At 41.5% G+C, this 18,044-nt stretch overlaps 1 protein-coding gene across 3 annotated transcripts in view; it reads right to left on the bottom strand.

The window, feature by feature from the left end:
• RBMS1 (RNA binding motif single stranded interacting protein 1) overlaps window positions 1–18,044 on the bottom strand; it is a 212,709-nt gene that overhangs the window by 22,875 nt on the left and 171,790 nt on the right. For all 3 annotated transcript variants that reach the window (XM_055307740.1, XM_055307741.1, XM_055307742.1), the window contains exons 4-6: window positions 16,482–16,573; window positions 7,252–7,409; window positions 5,147–5,226 (exon numbers count right to left, since the gene is read on the bottom strand). In XM_055307740.1, the coding sequence (XP_055163715.1) occupies window positions 5,147–5,226; window positions 7,252–7,409; window positions 16,482–16,573 (330 nt within the window). The remainder of the gene's footprint in view (window positions 1–5,146; window positions 5,227–7,251; window positions 7,410–16,481; window positions 16,574–18,044) is intronic.

Genomic DNA, 18,044 nt, shown 5'->3' with positions numbered 1-18,044 from the left:
AGTGTATCTAATGTGGGTTTCTTTTCTGTACTTGGCTCCAATGTCACAGGCAAATTGCCAGTCGTGCAAGAATCGGAGTACTCTGACAGAAACCATCCTGGATAATTCTGCTTATGCCAGCTAAACAACTTGCATCATTGACAAAACCATCCTCTGACTCTATTTATGAAATGTTATGTCTGCTTAGCAATGAACCTACATTATTTAAAGTAGAGGCTCATTCAATTTACCCCTGCCTGGCAGTATTTTTGTTTTGCATCTGGTTCTACTGAAAGGAACATATACATTCCATGAAGAAACCTATGGTATGGCATAGCCAGTTAGGGAATTTGAGAGAACAGCATTTAATAAACAGACTGGTATTTAAAGAACATTCTCATATTATGTGTACAAAAAAGGAGGAAATCCAGAGAAGTTGAAAACTGTTTCAAATTCTACTGCAGTTCCCAAATCCACTTGGGACTTATTTTGGGGAGAAGTTGAGTTCCCTAGAACGGTGTGCTTCCAGGGCCCGCGCTACACATTTCAAACCCCTGCTGAAAGGCGGTTCAGACTTGCTTATATGCAAAGAAGTATTCAGATAAACCCTCAAAATAGCCACGATTTTTTGTGATGAGCCCTACATGAAAAATGCTCTTAGAAACCACTTGGTAACCTCTGTTGTTCTAGGGCGACACAGGCTTTCTGTGCCTAGCACAAAATTAAAAATAAACCACAGCCTCTACTGCCAAAGAACCTGCAGTGTAGCTGGGAACACTAAAACATAGACAAAATCATGAAACATTAGAAAATGGTATAAAATTAAGCTCTGCTTCAGAACAAAGAGAACGGCTTGACAGCAACCCCCACCCCCGCCCCAAGCAGCGATCCTCTTGAGGCAGAAGGAATCTGTTTCTCACACGCCAGCTGACACTTGGCACGACTTGGAAGAAACTATTCTCTACTAGTTGCAAAGGTACAGAGAATCCTACAATCATTTTCATGTGGTTTGGAAATCAAGGTCTCTTTTTCCTTGAATGGGAATGACCAATAGTCTTTAAACCCACTTCAAAGAAAACAGTTAAATGATACAACCATGAAATCCTTTGCAGAAAAAGGAGACTGTCCAACCTCGATCTGTGACACCCCGAGATCGACCTCATTCAGGAAACTGCTAGATATTAGCTCATCTCAGGCCGATGATGGAACATCACAACGATTACGTGCAGGGATGTTGTTCCTTCTCGAACTCTCTTTGCCATTCATATAAATGAGCTAATAACTACAGCGGTCACTGGCGGGTGCCCGAGCCGCCCTCCCAAGGGCCTGGTACGGTGGGGTCCTGACACAGATAAACGGGCAAGTATGGAGAGCACACCAGCACTCAGCTGCGTGCAGGTGTGAACCTCTGGAGGCCCCGCAGGGCAGCTTCTCCCGAAAGCTCCCATGTGTTAAATTTCTCTCTTGCCTTTACTAGGTTGGAGGGTAAGAACATCGTCTTTTATTTTCTTTCAACTCAAGGGCTGTTGACAGGAGAAACGAAAATAACTTAAAAAAACAAAAAGGGAGCTCTTGCACCAAAGTTGAGCTCCTCGGGACAGTGTACTTCCAGGCCTTTTATTTGATGACCCATACCTGTGCCTGCCGGCAGCCCAAGCTCATGTGCAGGCCTGCAAACCCTGCGCTGTCAGGTTTCCGGGCTTGGCCACGGAGCGCGGTCTGAGCTATGACGCACGCTGACGGATGGAGGTTCTTCTAGGAAATGAGACTCAACGGATGCAGAGAACCGAAGTAAGTCCCCAGTCGTAACCATCAGCCCTCCAGTTAGGGACGCAACTCTGGAATTGCAGCGGGATAACGGCACGAGTTGCACACGGGCAGCCCCACTACGGGGTCCGCCGCCAGCGTGCCCTGTGGGAACTCGGGGTACAGTGTGTTCCGGGTGCGCGGTGCAGGGAAACTCAGACAAGAGTGACAGGCGTCCAGTGTCTAGGGCTGCCGTGCTCTGCTGGGTGGAGAGAGAAAGGGGGCGAAGTTCCTGCCTTCGAGGACTCCTGGCCTCGTGAATGCACGGGAACCCTCGGTGCTGGGGTACAGCCGGGGTCCTCGGGGTGCCTCATGCACGCACAGGGACCTTGCCGCGGCCTCGGGCGGGGGGTGGGGAGGGCTGCGGGGCCGGTGCGGGCGGCACCGAGGGCAGGCGAGGCCCTGTCACCGCTGGCCTCCCCGTCGTTCCAGGGCCTGGGGTTTTCCTCTGCAGGAGGAGGGGGCCTTTCGGCAGGAAGGGGACACAGAGGTCCGCCGCTTGGGGACTGGCCGCCGCGGGGAGGCAGCTGGGAGGAGGCTGGCCGGCTTCAGGCCTTGGCGGGCGACCAGCACGCGGGGAGGGAGGGCTCCCCGAGGGTACCTAGGCGGGGGAGCCCGGGGCTCGGGCCTGAGTTTCCGGCGGTCGGGGCCGCGGGGTGACGGGAGGGACGGAGGGAGGCCAGGCTGTGACGCCGGCGGCGGCCCCTCGGCCCCTCAGCCGTGGGCCAGACGGGGAACTCAGGGGGACGGCGACAGACAAACAAGGAGAAGACGCAAGAGCCAAGTCCACGAACGAGGTGGAATTAATGCAGGAAACGAAGAAAATAGAGACGCCAAACAAGTCAGGGAGGATGCGGTGCAAGGACGGGAGGGACCGGCGGCTCCGCACAGCAGACACGCAGCATCGAGACACGAGCCTGCACGCTGCATAACCAGCAAGTAAGAAGGGTGAAGCCGGTCCCCCGAACCCCACCCCAGGCCAAACACCTAGAGTCCTAACGCAGTGACTCATGAGGGCACAACAGGACCTTATTTACAAACAGGGTCTTTAAAGTTAAAAAGAGGTCATGGGGGGGGGGGTGGTCTCTGATGGAATGACTAGCGTCCTGGTTAAAAAAAGAAAGGAGGGGATGTGGACATGGGAGACATGCATGGGGGAAGATGGATGTCTTCCCCCTGTTTTTTTTGACTTACAAACAACACTTTATTCCTTGCAGTTCTTGAGGCTGAAAATCAGAGATCAGGGTACCACACAGTAGGGGTCCAGTGAAGGTCCTCTTCTGGGTTACAGACTGCCAACTTCTGGTTAGATACTTATATGATGAAAAGAGAAATAAAGAGCTCTCTGGGGGTTCGGGTCCTACTCCTGAGTGCTCCACTCTCATGACCTAATTGCCTCCCAAAGGCCCCATCTTCCAATACCATCACATTGAGGATTTCAACATATGAATGAGGGGGGTGGAAAATACTAACATTCAGTCCATTGCAATGGTCTACAGGGGATTTGTTAACAATGTTAAAAATGACTATAACTAATATATGTGAAATATTATTGGAACCCAATATTAACTAATTTATTCATTCTACTACATTTTAGTTAATGATGGTTAAGTCTCCTGAGCACTATCAACAATATTGCCATGATGTAATAAAACAAACACTTGAAAGTGGAAAAAAAAAAAAAGTGAGGGAGTGAGGGAACACAAGGAGAGGGTGCCCACTGACAAGCCAAAGATGGAGGAGCCTGGAACAGATTTTCCCTCCATCCCTGCCGACACCATCGTCTTGGAACTTGAGCATCCAGGACCGAGGCACCACATTTCTCTTGTCCAAGCCACCCAGTTCGTGGTTCTTTGTCATGACAGCCCAGGAGACTAATACAGTTTACCATGTGAGACACAAGGAGAAGTCAGGCTGGGGAGGGCTGAGGAGTCAACAGAAGGCAGAAAGGAGGACTATGCTTTTTATTTAAAAAGTTTACGTGAGAAGGGGTTAGAGAGGAACACAGTGCTTTGTTTTAGTTTCAAGATCACAGAGACATGAGTGATCTCAACTGCAAATGCGTAGATTTTGCTAGGAAATTATTTGAAATTGAAAATGTATTGGCATAAATTAGTTCACAGTTTGGTTCACCGTATTCTGTGATTTTAAAAACGTCTATTGTAGTTACGGTCACAATTTTTGTTCCTAGAATTGTTTGTGTGTTTTCTTGCATTTCTCCACCAATGAGTCATGCCAGAGATCTGTTATTAATTGAAAATAAAGGTTATGGTTTTATTGGGGGAAAAAAAAAGAATTAACAGCAATAGAAATTTGAAATTATAAGGGAGGGAGGGGATAACTGGCAGAGAAAGGTCCTGATGGGATGCAATCAAAGCAACAGCTTGGAACCCCTTGTCCTTGAGACTTTAGGGAAGAAGGAGGGCAAGAACGGGGCTGGGTGTGGTCTCCTTGTTGGGAGGAAGCAGGAAGCTGATGGTATTTCCACTGGGTGATCTCAATTTTACTCAAGTGAGAAGTGAAGTCATTTGCTTAGAGTTGAGAGGGGGCTAAGGGAGAACTGAGCAGGCTGGGGGAGACTACAGGCAGGGAGGAATGAGAAAGCAGAGCGAGGACTGGTGATGTAGAAGGTCCGGTCAAGCTGTCAACACCTTTACCTGCCTGGATGTAACAGGAGTGGAGAAGGTGGCATGCTGCAGAATTAAATCCAAGTTTGGTATCCTGTGAAGCGTGTATGAAAAAGGTATGGGGTACAAGACAAGTGAGCATACTGCTAAAATGGAGACCAGATTTAGTGGGGATGGCAAAGAGGTAAAGGACCCCTCTGAATTTCGGATCAGCTTCAGCGGGAGCCAGAATGAGTGTGATCTGGGAATGAAAAGCTCCTGAGGTGTGGTCATGACAACATGAGGCAAGTGGTTACAATGGGATGGACAGATGGCTCATAGGGACTGAGGCCCTGTAAGGGGTACAGGGTAACATATGCTGAGATCTTCCTCAAGAAAGGCAGAAGCTGTGGTGGAGAGTACCACGGTCCTCAATGGACAAAGACTACAGGACAGAAGGTGTACTGAGGATGGTGGATGGGTGGGGGAGGATGGTGGATGGGTGGGGGAGGCGGTGCAACCAGAGGTTGGCCTGGTGCATGGGAGGAGGAGCTTCTGAAAGCCTTACAAGTTAGACTCACCCCTCCCATTGGGATGGCTTTGGTTCATATTTAAACACCCAATGTCTGGGAGAAGTGCATTTTCAAGTCTTATTTGTGAACCAGAGAAATGGATTTTACTTGATACATCAAGTAATAAAATTATACATATATTACATAAAAGATTACTGATAAAATTTTAGACAAACAACATACCAGAAACTCCAGGTGGTGTCTTAATGAATTTTCCATTAAAATGACCAATAACGGCTTCACACTTTTCTGTTGATTCCATCCTATTTAACCATCAAAATAAAACACATATTTAGAGATCCGTTAGTTTCAGATTTTTTGTGCATGTGAATGAATACATTCTTACAGGCTTATTGGATACAAATGAAACCTAGCAAAAATGTGAACAAGAAAAAGTAGGTTTATCCTATCTTTTATCTAACTGTTTTATGTGTACTTCTCTAATAAAATGAAAATTGATACCCACAGATTATGCTCTGAATCATAAAAGAAATAAATTATATCCAGAGTGTTTAATATCAAACCTATCAAATGTGTGATTTTTTTTTTTCTACTTGCGGGAAAACTGGCATTCAACGCACAATAGCTCTGTTGGTCATGATATTGAATTAAAACAGAAATGCCAGTTCATAATACTAGTTTACTTACTGCTGCTAGTATATGGGTCATTTTCAAGATGGTCTTTCTTTTTACATATTCACAAAAGGACAGGTTCAAAAGTCCTGATAAGAAGAACTGAAAATCACAAGACACTCCTTATGTGGTTTTTACATTAGCTTTAGGTATAAAATTAAGTTAGTGAAGTCAGTTATGTTACCTTCTTTGTCATCCTGGCTTCAGAGGAGTAATTAAAGGATTGAGCCCAACTTTACAATTTATTTTACATCTGCAGGTGGCTAAAATCCTTTGAGAAACATTTCAGGGGAATTACATTATTTTGACTTATTTTTTTTTTTTTTATTGGAAGAAACATTGAATAATCTATTCAGAAGGCACCACACTTCTGGACTACCCAGAGAGTTACATCTTGGTTTTTAATGGGTAGTAATAGTTTTAAAAAGCAATAGAACTTAATTGGGTTCCATCTCTGGATACAAAACTGAAACTACTTGATCTGCTTTCAGAACACCCACAGAGGCAATGATTTTTAGGTGGTGCTGAGCTTTTCATTGTTTTCCCTGGATTCTTTTAAACAATGAAGTGTACACTGGAAATGCAAGTTCTGGTGATTTTCCACCTGTAGAAATTTTAGTTTTATTTTAAAATTATCTGGCCTAACAGAAAGAAAAATCAACTAAAAGCCAGAAGAACCAAGTACCAGACTTTGCTCCATTACTTGGCAGTCTGGTAACAATGGAAACATCTCTTCTTTGACTCCATTTTCTTATACCTAAAACAGTGAACAATGCTGCCTTTGTTGATTTCACAGGTCTGTAGGAGATGTGATTGTCATCAAAGAGGATGTTGTATAGGAGAATAAAATACCAGCAATTTTTTGTCCAAAATCAAAGTCAACACTTTAAAACATATAGACATTACCTCCACGGTATTAACAGGTTCTTAAATAATGGAAAATCAGTTTTTGTATACGGGCTTTCAGATTAGAACCATGTCAAAAATCAAAGCTCCTTTTGTTTGAGATTTTTCTTTTAGAAACAAAATTAACCATTACACTGAATAAAGTATCTTTTCCAGAGAGGAAAGGATAAAAATAAGTTGCAAGAAGTGAGGGCACTTTAGATAGATCTGTGACATTTTATTTCTTAAAAAAAAAATAAAATAAAATCTGAGGCAAAATGATAAAATGTTACAACTGGTATAATAATTGTGGTCAGATATGTGTCCTACCATTGTTGTACTCTCTGAATGTTTGAAATAATCTTATTCACTGACTTTATTTTTTATGAATCAAGTTTCCATCTAATGAGAAAAAAGCCATACAGATTTATTTATGAAATTCAAAAGCCTGTGGTTGTTATTTTTAAGAAGTTACAGGCATCCTGATCTAATTAATCAAAACATTAAAGGCAGATATTCTCAAAACTATAGCTCATGTGATATTTCCTTGGCCCAAGTCACCAAATATTTAGTGCCCTCAGGTTCAGGAATCCCAATGAACTTCCAAAAGATCTGAAAAAAATACATGTCGATATTTACACATTTAAATTCATGGTGCAACTGGCTCCCATAACTCTGGCTTAAATTCTCTCTTCTTGTTCAACTTTTCTTTTGCAGGAAACTTAGCAGAGCTATTGTCACTGATATAAGATAGAGAGGAGTGTGCTTACCTAGCAAAGCCAACACCACGACTTGTACCACTGGAATCACGTAGTATCCTTGTAGAAATAACTTGTCCAAATGGTTTGAGCATATTTTCAAGTTCTTGCTCATCCATGGACAGTGGCAAATTAGAAATATATAGGTTAGTAGGATCTTGTTCCTGTTGCTAAAACAGAACAGAGAATTCTCCATTAATTTCCAGTTGAAGTTGAAATACTGATGTTAACACATCTACTTTTACTGAGTCACTCACTCCACTCACTCTCTTTGCTCAGGTCCTTTCAGAGTGTTACCTAGGGTGAATGTGGGAGCTACAGAACACCCAAGTCGCTTTGCAAATGTGAAAACAGTGTCTGAAGCTTGGATGGTCTGTGCAGGTCAGGCATGATTCCGCTGAGCCATTCTCAGCAGATTTGGAAGTGGAACCGCTGGCACGCGCTGTGGAGCTGGAAGAGGATGCCCTCACGGAACCACACTTTCAGCTGTTTGCAGCGCTCCCAAAATAACCAACCTCTCCTCCACTACTATTTTTAGGAGTCCATTTCAGGCACACTATTGCACAGAAGACTATTACTGTCAATAATTCAACCCAGAGACACACAACGGATTCCGAACCATGCCATTTAGAGCCCAGTGGGACTTTGTCCCAGGTTCCCTCCTCTGCTCCATGGCAGGGTCCCCACTACTACTTACTTTTGAGCTGTGATCACCATTGGGGAAAGGACAGCCCAGAAATTAACAAAAACAAGTACATTCAAAGTCATATAAAATGATAAACTCTAGGCGGAGCAAACTTTAGAATCTGCATAAAGGTGAAGCCAGGAGTAGGTAGGGGAAAGGAGCTTTGCTGAATCCTTGCTACTCAAACCAGGATCCAGGGCCAGCAGTGATGGAATTACCTGCAAGCCCCTCCCAGACCAACTGGAATCAGAAGCTGCATTTTTAACAGGATTTCCAGGTAATTTATTTGCATATGAAAGCTCAAGAAGCAGTAATTAGATCATTCCCCACTCACCTTTCCTTTGCTGAGACAGAATCAGCTGAAACCAAAGATATACAACTGAATTTTCTGAGAAGATGGAACTGCTACGTGTATTTATTAAAAGTATGGTGTAAAATCATCAGAGAAAAAGCTATTTATATGACAACTGGAATATTTTCTGGCCTAGTCAAAATTCACTTCTGCAACTGTAAGATTAGAATACTCTTAATTCATTTTGTATCAGGCTTTCCTTTGATCTTATTAACCAACTGTATCTTTACATATTGAACTATGTCGGCTTATGATTTTTCTTTAATAAGCACTATTAGTGAAGTCATTAATTGATGTTTTAGTGTTAAGCAACAAAACAGCACACTCATTCTAGTTTAGATTTCCAAAATGCACAGTACTTTAAAAATATATGCATATTTGAATTATACAAAGTCTCTACTTTCAAATTTATCCTGCCATTAATTAAACCTTAAACGAAATCTGTCCTTTTATATAATCTGCAAGTAAAAGTGCATATTGACCTTTTGTAGTACTATACTTACCTGGTAAGATCTAAGATCTAAAAAAGCAATCTAGTATCCTAGAAAATGACAAATGCCTTGGTATTCCAAAGCATTCAAGTTATCAAATCCAGAGAAACTATGGGCAAAAGGTATTGTCCCTTTGACCTGACACTTCTGACAGAGGGCAGCAGTAGTAATAACCCAGCCAGTCCCAAAGGGCCGCAGCAGAAGCTCCAGGCCAGGGTGTCCCTGGGGCTGAGGCATGGCAGTGGGAACAGATCCGAGAAAAAAATTAAAATTTTTCAAACGCTCAACAGTAAGCCAAATGCTTAACCTCATTAACCCTTCACAGACTGAACAAAATGTCAGCTCTCTTTGCTTTTAGCTGAAATTAGATCAGTTCAACATGGAATGGCTCATTATCTTATGCTGAACAAAATCTCTTTATATCTTCAATGCATAAAAATTAGAAAGTGATCTAACAAATGCAAAAACAGTAACAGATAAGGTGTTTGAAAATACAAGGAAAAGCAAAACTGTCTTAGTATTAAACTTTTCAAGTGCTTCTGAGGTAGAGAGGTAAAATCTCTCCTTATCTACATTTCACTCACTACCTCTGCCAAATTGTCCCAATTAAGCCCACAGCTCTTTTGATTAGTCATCTCTACCCACCCAAGTCCCTGAAAGTTTCCTGTGGTGCAGAAGACTATTTGTTCCTCTGGAAGTCTGGTCCTTAACTGGCCAGCGCACATGGAATCCTTTCTCTCTGAAGGTGGGTGCCGATGGGCCCTGTAGCCTCATGCACTCAAATGGCACTTATAGGGCATCTCATACATTCCCAGACTTGCATAAAATAGCCTTGACTCCAGTCCTTTCCTCCAGCTGCTTACAGTTAAGTAGGAGACATAGAAGCACATGAATTAAGTGCTAGGGGAGAGGTGGGAGGATGGATGGGGCAGCTTGTGTTGGGAAGGCAGGCAAGAGTTTTCACAGGGTGTGGCACTGAGTCAAGACTTGAGAAACAAACAGCTGAGGCTGAAACCACATTGTGAAAGGATATCTACGGAGTTAGATTGTATTTTGTCAGTCACTGCTGCTGAAACTTTTCCATTTAACCATTCCAACAGCAAGGACTATGTATACTGAGGAGTCAGCAGGCCAAGGCCAAGGTAGCCTTGCCAGAGTGCACATTTTTTGAAAGCCTTGTGCTCTATCTCAAAAAACAAACAAACAAAAAAAGTCAAGTCACTTTCACAATCTACTCTCTATTTCGATGTTTTAATATAGAAATGATATTTCTGACCTCATACTTCCAAGTAATACTGATACTTCAGGGAGAGAAGCCAGGCTTATCCCATGATTTCATGTTCTCTGATGGGGTGGGGGTAGGGGGCAGGAGGAGGGAGGAACTGTAGTTTGAAAGCCACAGTCTGACAAATGAGGGGAGCTTTCAGAGGCATGGAAGCAAGGAAATGATATCATTAAACCTATCTTATGAGAAAAATCTCTGAATCATGCTTAGTCAGATTCAGAATAGAGCTGGGAACTCCCTAATTAAAAAGCATTAAAACCCTCCTTGGACAAAGATATGGCATAAAAAATGTTACGTTAAGAAACATATACCATAAATATTGTGGTGCTTTCTTTTTAAGTCACAATTGTAACTATTAAATGACTAATATTTAAGAATGTTCAGAGGAGAATTTGTCATATGTGAAGTATTTTTAAAAGGGTTAACTATGTAGGTACAAAATACTTTCCAAATCTATGTTTTGGTTGCTTCCATGATTAAAATATTAATAAAATATTACATTCTTTAAAGTCTTGATTCAACTTGAAAGTTTACCAATGAAGAAAAAAATAAGTACTAAAATCAGAATCCAGAAAGAAATTGAGCTTTCAACCCATTCTTCAATAAGAGTGAGCTAAAGTAGACTAAATACAAGTAAATATTTCCTATGATTTTAATGCATTTTTTCCCCTAACAACACCTCAGTCATTTAGGGCTTTTCATTTGGGATGACCTTTAAAGCTAATGTTATTTATTCTTCTTATTAAACGGTCAACTTATCCTGCAAATGTTGACTACAAAGTTGTAATAATTAAAAAGAAAAGGAAAGAGAAGAGAAGAGAAAAGAAAAAAGAAAGAAAGAAAAGAAAGAAAGAAGTAAAAAAAAAAAAAAAAAAAAAAAAAAAAAGAAGAAACTCCAAGCTGACAGCACTGGCCACAAAAATATCTAATCCCCAAAGTGTCCATGTATTCTAATTACCATACATTCATAGTGAATGGAATATATAATACTTGTAGTAACTAGGGGCTGATTCTTGAATGTAGGTAATTTAGTTTCTTTAAAATCAGTGACAACCATAACTCTGTTTTATTACATACAATGTTACGTCTCAAAAAACAATTATTCTGTAAATTATGGGTGGCCAAACATAAAATGGGGCCAACAGGCCTCTTTATATCCATCCTTAGGCATGGAAAAGGTTCAATGGCTTCTCTAACAAGTAGAAAACTAGCTCCCACATTGGCCGTGAGAGGGATAAATGGCCGCTAATGTTCACTTGAGTAGAAAAGCAGGGCCCAGAGGTCCCGCGTGGTGTAAAGCACTCAGTCATCATCTGAAAGAAATTAACAAAAACCTCCCTGTGCATGTGGAATGGTTCCTAAAATGCAAGAAAGGGACTTGGCAGGAAGACCAGACATCTGTTTTCTCTTGTACTGAATAGGTTCACCAACCAGCCGATAGCTGCTTACATGCATGTGAATGCACACTGCCTGAAGCGCAGTAGACTCCATGTGGAAGGGGGATTAAATTCCTGCTCCTTTGATTACCTATTTACTGAAAAGAAATGTGCTAGCTTACCACCAGGCAAGTAACATATGATGATCTGGTGACTCCCAGCAGGCCTTAAGAGGCATCGCTGAAAGGCCTATAGAAGTCATTCTATTAACAGGTATTACCAATGCTGATTTGAGTTTTAAGTCCTTTTAGCTTGGTATCCAAGTTTTGTTCTCTTTACAGATTGAGTCTTCTGTTCTACAAACAAACACGTCAGAAACAAGCCAAGTTTAACATAAATAGGAATGGCCTGGAGCCTTTGGGTAAACCTTCTGGTTAAGATTCATCAGGGTGCTCCATGGACAGAACTCAATAAATATAATTTTTAAACATCCCATTCTTAATTCTCAATATCTGCTCAAGTTAGGAAGAAAGTTTTTCTCTCAGTTAGTTGGCTTCTTTGGTCAACTAACAAAACAAACATTTAATATTTACTCTATGCTAGGTACCAAGAAAGGTACTGAAAGTTAACATATGAATAAGAAACAATTACTGCTGCTGAACGCTCTCCACTTGCAACTTTTCAATCCAGTTTGGGTATCTGTGGAGTCCTTTTGCAATCCAGGCAGTCAACGTGTCAAACAATATTATATTCTCCTTCACCCCAAACCCGAATCCATGCCCCCACCACCCTGCTGACTGCCCTAGTAGCATGCCCCTTAATTTTTTCTAATTACATGAGAAAGCAAGCTTTTAATATGTTACGTGAATTTTCAAAACTTTATGTAGTAACCTGGTTAATTCCCTAGCAAAAAGTGTATGGCAATGGGTCCCTTATCACTCAATGTGGGAGACACACCTAAACTTCCTTTAAAAACTGTCTCCACAGAAGGTGCGTGCCAGGTGCTTCTTTACCCGGATGGCATAAAGGGGTTAAGTCAATTCCAGATTCTCAAATCCATGGTGCCATGGTACAGAACAATGGACCCTCTAGCATTTGAAATATCTTTTGTAACTTTAATGATATTATAAAAAAGAAATCAGGTCCAGGAAACTCACTCGTTCTACAGAGACCTAAAGAAATTCACAAAGTGCAGGAGATTGGCCCACTGCCAGCATCTCTGAACCTGTGTACCGTTCCTTCCCTACAGATGAAGTAAAAAGAGATCATTTTTCCTAGCCAATTTACAGTACCAAGTCTCCTAAGGAGGCCTCTGAACAGTGCTCATTATCAATCCACAGGAAAGTGGCATTCAGAGTGCAGTGTTGACACGTCGGATGGGCCAATCTATACCCAGTCCAGTTTTGACTAAATGCAGTGCAGTCTTCAAAAACGGTGGATATTTCATAGACTATGCTGCTTAATATCAACGGCACTGAGCCGATGTCTAGGTAAGTGCTCTTAGGGCTGCTTTAAATAAGGCCTCTGCATTTGTAACAGGTTGTTAAAATAGCCCTCTTTCTAACCTTGTTTCAGCAGAAGCCACAAAACAACGGTTGGCACTCCCACATTCCAGAGTGAGAAACCAGACCACCTAAAGAGCGCCGGCTGAGAACTGGTTTGGGATGCTTAGCTGACCACCCACCTCCGCTGTCTTTGAGAGACTGGAGAGGCTGAGAATGCACATGTATGTGGAGAGAAATGCTGATGTGTTCTGAGGCTCACCATGTGGGTTGCTCCCCTATCATTGCCAGTCAAGCCAGAGGTGCTTGAACACACCACTCAGGAGGCTTGCTCTGTGTTCCATGGAGCTCAGTGGATACAATGGATGGATGTCTGATTTTAGCCTGAGGAATCTAACAGGTCAAAGGCTGGCTGAAGGGGACTCTAAGTGTGGGTGGTAAGCACCTGCTCACCCATAGACAGTTGCCAAACATAGATCATGTGTGGGCCATGCAAGGTAGAATTAGCCCAGGGTTGTGTTAAATCCTTTCAAGAAGGCTGCTTGGAAGGGCAAGGAGGTCCCAGAAGAAAAGGGCTGAAGACAGACCCTTAAGTTTTCAGGAACTGAGGTATATATTCCAGTGGTTTCAAGGAGCCACAGGAGAAAGATCATTTAGGGGTGGTGGCGGCAGTGGTGTAAGAGATCTCTGAAAAATCTCTGATGAATTCCATGAAGGAAAGCAGCAACCCTCTGGCCAGAGAAATCAATACCAGATTACACCACTGTCAGGTCAAGAAACTTTCCAGTCCTATACCAGTGTTCCAAGGGGGGAGCGTTAGAAATCACAGCTATTCAGCTGATGGAAAAGCAAGAAAAACATAAGTTTGGGAAGGAGCAAAGAAACTGATCAAGCTCCCATCCCACTGTAGGCTTATTATGACTTAGAGCAGACCTAAGCTGGAAGAAGGGGGAAGCTTCAATGTGATATTCAAAATGTCATAAAAAACCGGGGTGCCTGGGTAGGTCACTCGGGTTAAGCAGCTGACTCCTGACTTTGGCTCAGGTCATTAACTCTGGGTCCTGGGATCAAGCCCCACATCCAGCTTCACACTCAGCAGGGAGTGTGCTTGAGATTCTCTCTCTCCCTCTGTCTCTCCTCGCACACTCCCTCTCTCAAATAAATCAATCTTAAAAAAAAATTTTCATCAAAAAACAAACAAAAAAAACTATCAGGACTGGACGTTTAAATTACAGGCATCACATATGTAACATCAGTAACTGTTGGGCTGGCAGGATCAAGGGGGATCAGGAGGCACCAACAAAATGGCGGTGGACCCTCCACCTTGTGGCCCCCACCTCAGAACTTTCCCATCACCAGCAGACCGCCCGAGGACATATCAACAGGGAGAGACTGGACCTATGCAGGAAACCGTACTTTACCCAGACCCCATATAAGGGCATGGGCAGTTATTGCCCCAGGCTGATTCCACCAGTAATATGCCTAATACCTATCACCCCCTGCACAGACATCCAACCCTTTCCCCCTCCCCTCTTAAAAAGCCCACTTGTCCTCCCCTGCAAGGACTTCCCCAGCCTGAGACTTCCCCGATCTCTCCCTTCCCTGTGGGCCGTGGAACCTCACCTGAGAGCGCGTCCCATTAAAAGCCTGTTTGGACCAACTTTTGCCTGGCCTCTCTATTCTATTTCACTACCAATCGGATTAAACCTGATAGTAACGTGTTCTTAAAAATGAGACATCCAGCATCAAAATGTTAACCAGGATCCTATTCCACATTATTTCAAATACAAAAAAAGCATAATGTATTACACATTAATCACCACCACACCAACTTCCTAAAATGTAATTAAATACTTATTTTCCTGCAATTTCCTACAATGTGACTTGTTTTATTGGGATATAAACTTTTAAGACATTGCTTCCCGATCACCAACTAATCAATATGGTTGTTAGCAGACAACTGCTGTGTAAGCTGTGATTTCTTTCAGCACCAGTGACATCCAAGTCACATACCCCTCTTGCTGACTCTCAGCAGTTTTTAAAACCTCTACATGTGATTCTGACATTTTACAAACTGTATTTAGAATGTAACTTGAGACTCCCTATATAACATCTTGTTTAAAATCCTGCATTGAGGTTGGTATGAGTACATATAGAAATGGCTGAAAATGTGTTGAAAGATAATTACATTCCATGAAGTGTGGATATGAAAAATCAAGAGGCATTTCACTGAAAAAAAAAATTAATCAGAAAGACTGGAAAGGAAGGGACTTTTTAAGATAATGACAGTGGCCAGCAAAGTCATGGGACCCGCCCTGGATTTTATCCATGAGAGGAGGAAGCAGGAACTTCACAGAATACAGGAAATAGACAAAGTAGAGGGAAAAAATAGAGCTGTTTTCTGATTGTACCTTGAAAGTCCTGCTTGTAAAATGTATGGTGACCCACTGTTTACAGAGGCAGATTAAACATGCTGTAAATCATTACACAAGTAAAGTACGGTCACAATTAAATATATTTAAAACCTTCACGATCCCAGTCTTCCAACAATGCCACAGGGAATTACTCTATAAAATGGACAGATAATCTGAAAATCATGGTGCTTAATATTTCTAAAATAGTTTCTATTTATTTTAACTTCTTATTCTGGAGTTTAAGAAAATCTCAAATATGTCCAACTCAGTTCAAAGCTTTGAAAATATCAAAAGTCAAAGACTACTTGAGAAAACTGATCCTTTTCACTAATTCCCGAAATCTTTATGTATGTTGATTCTTTGAGTCAAGGTAAATTTCTATTGTGGTAGCTACACACACATGTCCTACAGGAGCCTCAAGGTCTTAGCAGGTAACTTATCTCTTTAGCAGAGTCCTTTAATTTCCATAAATCCATAAATCCTCTTTCCTTAAGGAAATGTGAATGCTCCTGAGGGAATGATCACATGCTACTATTCAGAAGTAGCAGAGGTGACAAAATTACTTTCCTTTGTGCTTCAAGAAGACAGAGAATATAAAATTATTGATCTTTTGAAAAGAATACAACAAAATATCAAACTCTTGAGTATCAGGCTTTGAAATATTTTCCATAGCAATTCGAGAACCACAAATGGAAAAAAAAATGCACATAATTATATGAGTATCTTAGGAAGTGACCATGGGTACTAGGGGTAACATAACCTGAGTTTACATTTGGGCAGTAAAAAGACCAGGGCATAAACCCTGCTTCAACACCATTCTTCTTCTAGAATGCTAAAAGTTCATCAGAAACAAGCCCAGAATAAAGCCATTGTAGAACTACTAAAGACTACATTTATATCCCATAAATAGCCAGTGTCTAAAAATGTCTCACTTTTGTAGAGATTCAAAATAGCATCTGTAGCTTCCACCTGTCCTAAAACTATTACTGAGGATGGAGAGGCCCAGTATAGGGGTCTAGAAGTAACCAAGGTTGGCTTCGATGGAGAGGTAATGCCAATGCTGACAGGCAAAGCACCATCCCAGGATTCAGAACCGATGCCAGAGACCAGAGAAGTGACTACCGGCTCTTGACTCACCTTTGCCATTTGAGCTTGAACCCCACTAGCCTTCAGGGCAGACACAGCTTTCTGAGCGGCTGCAGGACTGTCAAAGTCGACAAAACCATAACCTGAAATGTAAAACATACTTTGTTATTAAGCCATTATTTTGTGATAATGTAAAGAGCAAACGAATGACTGGTTCACCAGTGTGGGTAGCAGAAACGAAAACCCTGATGTCCTGATAGGTGTCTGGCATTACCAGCTGCATTGCAGCCTCCTTCTCAGGCTGTCTGTCCCTGTCATCTCTCCTGAGTTAGATAGATTTCCCTTCAAAGTAAAAAACAACCCCCGCCCCCAACCCCAGTTTTCCCTTCTTCTCAGGTGTCATACTGGAGGAAAAAAAAAAAAAAGACATCTAAGATAACCAAAGTTAAAAAAAAAAAAAAGGAAAATATCTACTTCAGAGAAATAGCATTTTTAACGATTTGATGAGAAAGATGGAGCAATCATTCGGAACTTACCAAATAACAGAAAAAAATATTTAATCCACAGACTAAAATTTATTTTTCAAATAAATTAAGTATAACCATTAACTACAACAAATATAATCACAGTTTTAGTACTCGATTAAAAATATGATTACTTATTTACTTAAAATATACCTCGTGATCCTCCTTCATATAAAGGAGTTAAAATGCCTCTAGATAGCCAAAAGAGCTGTTTCAGCAGTTCATGCCCTAATGTCTAAAAACAAAACATAAAAACAAATAAATAACCTCCAAAAGAGGCTCTGGTTTTATCTATTCATAGCTTCATAAACATTTTTAACAAGCTGGTCAGGTAATCTCTGGCCACAATAAGTCAAAAGCAGGAAACTAAAGGAAAAAAGGTGTCAGGGTAAGGGCAGGGCTGCTACAAGACACCTAGCAGCAAAATCAGCAGCAAAAACTAGCAACGAGCAATAAAAGAGGAAAATTATACAAAGAACAGGACTTTAGCAGCATAAAAGCAACAGGCCCATGAATTTCACACAATCCAGTGAGTATCACTGTATTAAAAATAGGCAATCGCTGATTTTTCACTGTGATCACTCTTAAGCTATTGAGAAAAGGTTAAATTATATTTAACATACTGTTTAAAAGATCAGGGTACCAGGCAAAAATACCAACAGAGATGTTATTGGAACTCAAACCTATTATTATAAAATAAGCTTTAAATAAATAAGAATATTTTGGAAAACAAAAGCACTGTTTGAAGCCTGCACAGAAGGGTTAGTCCTATCATTTATTTCTAGATACTGTAAAGGTAGAGTACTTTCGACAGTAAAGTATTAGTGTTAAAACAGACAAACATACACATCAACAAGGCCAAACACAGAGCTTGGAAAAGGTTCAAAGGTCAGTTTGCAGTATTAGTACCAAAAATATGGTCTGGTAACAAAACATGTTGTAATGAAACAGAATAACCATCAATTACGGAAATAGATTCAGGAGAGATGAGTTACAGCTGAAAGCAGCAGAAGCTTCCTTCTCTTACTTGGAATTGAACTGAAACAAAGCTTAATTTGATTTAGACAGTGGAGAAATAGCTAGATTGGAA

This window comes from Nyctereutes procyonoides, unplaced genomic scaffold (assembly GCF_905146905.1).
Source record: "Nyctereutes procyonoides isolate TBG_1078 unplaced genomic scaffold, NYPRO_anot_genome, whole genome shotgun sequence".
Taxonomy (NCBI): domain Eukaryota; kingdom Metazoa; phylum Chordata; class Mammalia; order Carnivora; family Canidae; genus Nyctereutes; species Nyctereutes procyonoides.
This window is presented reverse-complemented; position numbering and strand designations above follow the sequence as displayed.